Genomic DNA, 7,019 nt, shown 5'->3' with positions numbered 1-7,019 from the left:
CTATCTAGAGCCTAGGGCTCTGATACCATGTCAGAATGTGCAGCGGAGATGATGACCGAATCTGGGAACACAAGAGCAAACGCAACGCAAAAAGAAAACAGCACAAGAGAGGGAGAGAGATAGAGGCGTGTAACTCTGCTCTATATACACAACAAAGAAGATCCCGAATATGATACACAAGTGGCAAGGGGCTATGGAGCCATTTTATATGGCCCCCATACAGCAGTCGGCCTGCTGTAGGACACCGACAGGGCCTGAATCTCCACAACCAGCCATGATCACCAGTCGGCCAGCAACCCTCTGTCGGCCAGTACAGATCTGAGATCGTAGACCTGATGGTACAGTCGGCCAGCTCATAGGCCCTCCTGCCAACACAGAACTGCCTCCCAAGCCACATTAAAAATAGGAAAAATATGGGGAAAAATACCGGGAGTGACGAAAAATGAGAAGACACCTACAAGGCGGGCACACCCACAACAAAGGCCCTGGTGTCAACATAAAGAAAGGAGATGACTTCTAACAGATCTTGCACGCAGTAAAACAATTCACGTGAAAATAGCTCTATACAATTCACGTGAAAATAGCTCTATACATGCAAGTATGCCACGCATAAGAATGTATTGGTCAATCTCCCTTATCATTTAGCTTGTTGCAGGCGGTCATTCCGGGCGTAGACATTACATCCCGAACAGTAATCTGGATATGGATGTGGACCAAAATCAGCCTCTCATATCCAACCTACTGCCCCTGGTGTAGACATCACTCCCCTACCATGAGGTGCCAGTCCACCTGACCCTTGGCACAGACGTAAGTCCCCTGCCCCCGAGGTGTCATGTCCACACTATTATGGAGCCCGTCCATAGGTCCAAAAGCGTAAAGAATGCCCAATTAGTGGGCGATACATTATTTATGAAACAAAAGAAAACGTAAAAATAAAGAATCATGCTTTGTTTCTTGTTGGTTTCCAAAAAGCGAAGAATAGTTAAGACGCGTTTTTTGTTGTGTTTGTTTTTTTCATTTGTGGCTCTCTTTTTTTTTGCACATCTATACACAAACTGCCTTCAGCCATGGCTGGTTTGTACAAGTAACTGGACTGGGTGGACAGCCTTCTATGCACGAGCACACAAAGCGACCAAAGGTGTGCTGTGAGTTAGATTGACAGGTGGCAGGCATCGGGTGGTCAAGAAGCTTGCTTGCCCTGAAGATATCCACAAACGCCTATGTAGGGATGTGTGAGGTTGGTGTAGAGGACTTCAGCAGCATGTAACATGGCTGGGCTCTTGCGCATGGCCTCTACACCTTGGGCCTTGTAACGTGCGGCTACAAAGGTGGTGCCCATGGCACCTAACCAGGGGCTCCATTCACAGCCAGCATGCCACAGCCCTTTGACCAGCCTATACCCCAAGCTCTTTAATCTAAACTTAATGCAGATTTTGAGAAAATATGACTCGCACCCCTACCATGGAGAAAATTATCAAGCTTGAGCCAAATAAAGAACCAAAGAGACCTAAACAAAGAGATTCTATTTCTACATTGTCACTCGGCAAGGATCACTGTAACTTTCTCAAATCACAACAATCAAAACAATATATCTCATTTGTAACCCTCAAAGAGCATGAATTACTTGAGCCTGGTCAAAACTTCTCAATGAGTATTTGTTTATGTCCTGCACTGACACATGAGTAGATACCAATGGTAGTTCTTACATACAAGAATAATAAACGTGCTTACTTATATCTGCTTATAACCTTTCACAAGGTTCATGATTATAATGTGCTAAATGCAATTAAAATAAATAACACCAGTTTTGACATGGCAAAGACAAATTAACACGTCCAGCAAATGACACTAAGGCGGCCAAGCCATTTCAAGGCTGAGCAGTAACTTCCATTTCGAGAACACAAATAAAAGGAAAAATAGGTTTATATTATATTGATACACTTTCTGAAATTGAGTGAACCTAGTCAAAACCGCCTAAAGCTCTGTTGTAGAGAAGAGAAGAAGCTACATGGCCTGTTTCTTGATCTTACTAACAAGTCTTCCTCACCATCCTCGCCTTCTCCATGATGTACTTGCCTTCTTTGTACTTTTCGCTTTCTTCATAAGCTTTTTCCTGCTCCATAACCATTCCGTAAAAGTTATTATGCAATTATCAGTTCTTGTAAATCCTCATGTGGCCAACACAGAATCATTAACGGCATACATATCAAGATTGGATTATTCCCCAAACTTCACAGAAAGGAAAGTGCAAAGTTGGACTCCCTAAGAAGTCCCTCAGTGCATCATGCATAGATGATAGCATAAACTACGTGCAACACATTTAACCATGCATAGTGCAGATGAAATACTCCCGACATCATCGTAATCCATTCACTGCCTTTTGACAGCATATTCACACATAGCATAGACTGCTCCAATCATCGTCCGAGTTTGTATATGATGACCATCCACCGTTCTGAGTGTCTATCACTAGGCAAAGTCGATTTTTTTTTTAAATGAGGCATTAGGAATCAGGATCAAAGAGAGCTCACATATCTCCACCCCAAGATCTGATAGCAGGAACTGCAGTGGATGTCATTCACAGTGTGCACGCCCGTCATGAGCACCCGATCCTCCCTGGGTCCCAAGCAAACGTTCACCCTGCGCCCCACCCCGCAATTGCAAAGTCACACTTCCATTGTCAAGCCAATGTCCCCTGATGAACTCAAAGCCCCTTCCTTTTCACAGAATATGATGCCGAATTAAATTAACTCATGCTCATCACTGCCCTAACAAAAAGGCAACGGCGATGAATTATGTTCAAGAGCAATATCACCATCAGAAGGAGCTCTCCCACACAAGATTAATGGAACACCCAAACAGCTGCTGAAAGAGACGTTGGTCTCAGAAAAACTCGAGTGGGCGAGGGTTTACGGAACGGACACATTGTTGAAGAGATAGGCCGGGCCGAAGCGCCCCTGGAAGGCCTTGGCGTAGATCTGGTCATGAGTGGCAGCATGCGCCTTGCAATTGCTGCAGCAGTAGATGCGGTCGCCGGTAAGATACTCCTTAAACGGCTGTCCCATGGGAGCGAGCGCAGAGCGGAGAGAGAGAGAGAGAGAGAGAGAGAGAGAGAGCGCGCGCTCGGTGTCGCGTGTAAAGATTCCTTTACAATACAAGAGCGGTACATGTCCGGCTGGACACGAGCGTCCACACTATTGGTGCTATTTGTGCATGGCGGATCAGGCCTCCAATTGGCACTTGAATATGCCACTTGAATACTCTGGTGAGGTGAGACTGGAGAAGCTCAGGTATCACGTAGGCAGTTGGTAAAACGAGGGGAGGAAACCCTCTAGAAGTTTGGGACATATGTATTGCGTTCTCTACGAATTTAGTAAGAAATTTTGCGAAGGCAAAAGAGTGACGGTGTTGATTATGCTAGAAAGGATCTACTACTACTAGCGCTTGTCGCCCAAAATTCGAAAGATCTATTGGCTAGACAGCTTCTGTTGGAGACATACGAGTTTCTAATAACGAAGTTTAACGGAGGTTTGATCTAACTTGTCCCCAAAAGAGCTAATAGAATTAAACTAGGGGGTTGGATGCCCCTAACTATGCTTAATACATCGGTATAAATCATAGCTAAAGGCCTCGCTCCTCATATCAATACCTCCTTCCCCCAGCTGTAAGTGCAAATCAGTTTAGCCATTCACGGTCGTAATATCCATGTTGCAATATTGAACATCATTAATGAAATTAACATTTTATGTTCATAGTATCCATGTTGCAATATTGAACACCATTAGTGAAATTAACAATGCATTCATGATCATCCTCCTCCTCTTCAGGTTAAGGTGTGTGGGCTTCTGGGTTCCTAGTTATCCAGTCAAATAAAAGCTGAGAATTCCCTTTTAAAAGAGAACTTATCAGAACTTAGACCTCTGAGGACAAGAAAGTTGTGAGGCCTGCTATGTCTTGCCGTGATATTCACACTCATGTCGTTTATACTCACTCTAAGGTGGGCTTGGACCTGCCAACATTTAAGGGATATGCTCACTGCATCTACCAATGCAAAGTCTAGTTAGATTGGTTCCAGAAGCAGCATTTTTTCTCAAAACCATCAAAAAACTCTTGAAATTGACTAATCTCTAATTGACTCGTTTTTATCATAGGATCAATGGTTATTTAGGGAAGTTATTCAAGCATGTCAACACCAAGGAGTACAAATTTGTCTAGTCGTGATAGCACAGGAATGGAACCTCAAGGGTGGTTAAGGCCTCGAGCTCTACCAAACCAATGCTTGGACCTCCGTAATCCAATCCCATATGAGGGAGAAGCTGGTAAGCTCTCTCTCTCTCTCTCTCTCTCTCTCTCTCTCTCTCTCTCTCTCTCTCTCTCTCTCCACATCTAGCTAATCTCAAGTAAGCTTACGTCAAGCACACACACACACACTCTTAAGCACTCACATATGCAAGCAAACAACTCAACAAGACTTCATAGCTAATGATAAGCATAAACATGGAAGCATTCAAGAATTAAGAAAGGGTATAAGAAAAGCAAGAAGGAAGGAGATCCAAAGCTTAAGCTCAATAGTAGATTGTATTCTCAGAAGTGTCCTTACATACCCTCATAAGTCACTTATATACAAGTGGGCTTTGCCTAGCCGCCCACACTTATGGGGTGCCCAAAATATGTCCTCATTATATCAACAAGCCTCATGTGGCTAACTTTCATTACAAAGGTAGGCCTTTGTCCATACATATTATGAAATGACTAAGTTAGGGTAGGGTTCACAAAAAGAGTTTAGAAAAGGAGTAACAACCCCCCTTTGCCTGGTCTAGCTTCCATCCTCGTAAGCATTATTGCACGGCGACGAGCGATGTGAGTGAGAAGTTTCGGGATGGTGTTATGTCGAAGTAGGGGACATGCCACACTGAAAAAACTCGGTCATAAAACATTCCTCAAACGTCCTTTTATGATGGGATGGGACTGGGACTCGCTCGTCGTAATAGACATAGATTTGCCTTAGAGTCGGACCAAAGTCGAGGACCAAAGTCGAAGTCTAATTTCTACACTTCACTTTCCAAGGTCTTTAGATTCTTTGTGGTCAACCATGAACATGCTTATGACTTCGAGCGATGATGGCTTCACCCAATGGTAGAGAGAGTAGCTTTGGGAAGTTCATCAAAAAAGAATTTGTTACCTGCCACTTGAAGTACGTCTACCATGAATAGATCCTTTTGATTGGCATGTATTATGAATATCTCTATTGTTAGGTTAGTGCCTTGCGGGCGGTAAGTGTTCCTTATTGCCTCTGGCAAACCATATGAGACTCCAAGCCGAGACTCCGGGCCGACTCGTTTTCCATGGTGCAGTTGTTGGTGAAACTTTTCTCTTTGAGTAGCCTATAGCTCACCCTCTCATAATATATGTGTTCTATATTCCATTGCCTCCACCTTAACTCTAGGTACTCTTTTAGTAGAGACAACTACATTTTTAAGATGTCTAACATCGTCATCAGAGACTGCACTTTGTGGGCATGCTATGGTGTACATAAAATCATTACACCTTTGAATTTCTTTATTTTATGCACGAGGCTGACTTATGAATTTATGAGAAAATCCCACTCATCCGAACTTTCTTCCTATTCCAATATTAGTGCACCATGGGAGAGGGCCCTCGTCATGGTTCTTCCTCCAAGAACACTTGCATAAAAGTGTCTAAACATTGATAAAAGATTTCTTGGACCATTCTTTGAAATGTGGCTATAGCATTCTTGAGGCCAAAAGTCATCACATTAGAAGCAAAAGCTCCCCATTTTGTCACATAAAGGCCATCTTCTCCATATCCTCCTAGGCCCCATCAGAACCTAATTATATCCGCTAAAGAAATGTAGGAAAGAATAAATTTCATGACCTACTACAACATCCAAAATTGAATCTGTGAACAAAAGTGGGAAAGGATCCATCTGAGTTGCTGCATTTAATTTAATGTAATGCACATACATACACGTAGCTTCCCATTCTTCTTCATAACTATTACTATGGGTGATAGCCAAATCAACTTATCCACTGGATAAATAGATCTCACCTTTAAGAGTTTATCAAGCTCTTCCTTGACCTCTTTTGCATATTTAGGGTTCATTTGGTATCTCTACTGTTTGATTGGCATAGCATCTTCCTCAAGATTGATATAATGTTGATAAAACTGAAGATTTACCCCCTTCATATCTTTGTAACTCCAGGAAAACACATTCACATATGATTTTAATAGCTCATGGAGTTTATTTTTAAATTCTAGATCCAGTTAACTACTGACCCATACCATCCTCGTATCCTTCTCATCTCCCAAATTTATGTCTTCCATATCATCTTCCTTAACTTGACGAGTGTGCTTCATTTCCCTCTCATGTTCTTTCTCTGTTGCCAACTAGAGCCTTGATTTCTTCCAGCACACCCCCTTTGGAGTATTAGTGATGTATGCAAATCACCAGTTGGAGTATACTAAGACACAACTCAGTCCACATCCACCTCAAAAAATGAGACCAAATTCAGATTTTGAGTGAGAATCTCTTCCTTCTCATCAATATCTACCCCGCCTAACCAATTCAGGCCTTCAACATATATTGAGTGGATGGGCTGGTGCCTCTGCTGTATATCTTTGGATGCCACCTGAACCCGAGCCTTCTTCTTTCGGTTATGAATTGTAATCAAATCAATTCTCCAATTATGCTTGATTTTTGCTTCCCGTAGGTCTGCCCAACAACATTGGGTAAGATCTGGAGATCTCCTCCATCTTTAACACAGTAAATGCTACTGAGAAATCACATTCTACTATCTGGATATTAGTACTTCGAACTAAGCCGAGGTTTCACCTTTTGATGGTTAGTGTCACTGTCCGATTAAGACCTCACACTTCAATGGTTTCAGACCACCTAATCGGCTCCTAAAGAGTGATGACTAACTCAATTGTGCCCAATGCGATAAGCTAACGCCGAGCGTTGATCTACCCGTCTGCCCATGCTTGGAGGAGTTAACTAT

The 7,019-nt window shown here is 42.8% G+C and overlaps 1 protein-coding gene across 1 annotated transcript; it reads right to left on the bottom strand.

Annotated features, from left to right (window-relative positions):
• Positions 1-1,905: 1,905 nt before the first annotated feature.
• LOC147604881 (protein yippee-like At4g27745) lies at positions 1,906-3,116 on the bottom strand. The gene is made up of 3 exons (XM_086794175.1): positions 2,923-3,116; positions 2,532-2,640; positions 1,906-2,113 (listed from the first exon to the last, which is right to left on the bottom strand). Exons 1-3 carry the CDS (start codon positions 3,063-3,065, stop codon positions 2,030-2,032), a joined length of 336 nt encoding a protein of 111 aa, XP_086650301.1. The 5' UTR covers positions 3,066-3,116; the 3' UTR covers positions 1,906-2,029.
• Between the last annotated feature and the right edge of the window lie 3,903 nt (positions 3,117-7,019).

Source organism: Cibotium barometz, chromosome 60 (genome assembly GCF_041138505.1).
Source record: "Cibotium barometz isolate CiBa-2024 chromosome 60, ASM4113850v1, whole genome shotgun sequence".
In the NCBI taxonomy this organism is placed as follows: Eukaryota; Viridiplantae; Streptophyta; class Polypodiopsida; order Cyatheales; family Cibotiaceae; genus Cibotium; species Cibotium barometz.
The sequence above is the reverse complement of the archived record's forward strand: the minus strand, read 5'-3'. Positions and strand labels throughout refer to the sequence as shown.

What these genes read in the sequence shown, in the direction of transcription:
- LOC147604881 (XM_086794175.1), bottom strand. Translation starts at nt 3,065, where the DNA reads ATGGGACAGCCGTTTAAGGAGTATCTTACCGGCGACCGCATCTACTGC. An exon ending in GCCTATCTCTTCAACAATGT is followed by an intron (nt 2,641 to 2,922) that starts GTCCGTTCCGTA and finishes GGTGGGGCGCAG; the next exon opens with GGTGAACGTTTGCTTGGGAC. An exon ending in AGATCTTGGGGTGGAGATAT is followed by an intron (nt 2,114 to 2,531) that starts GTGAGCTCTCTT and finishes GTTATGGAGCAG; the next exon opens with GAAAAAGCTTATGAAGAAAG.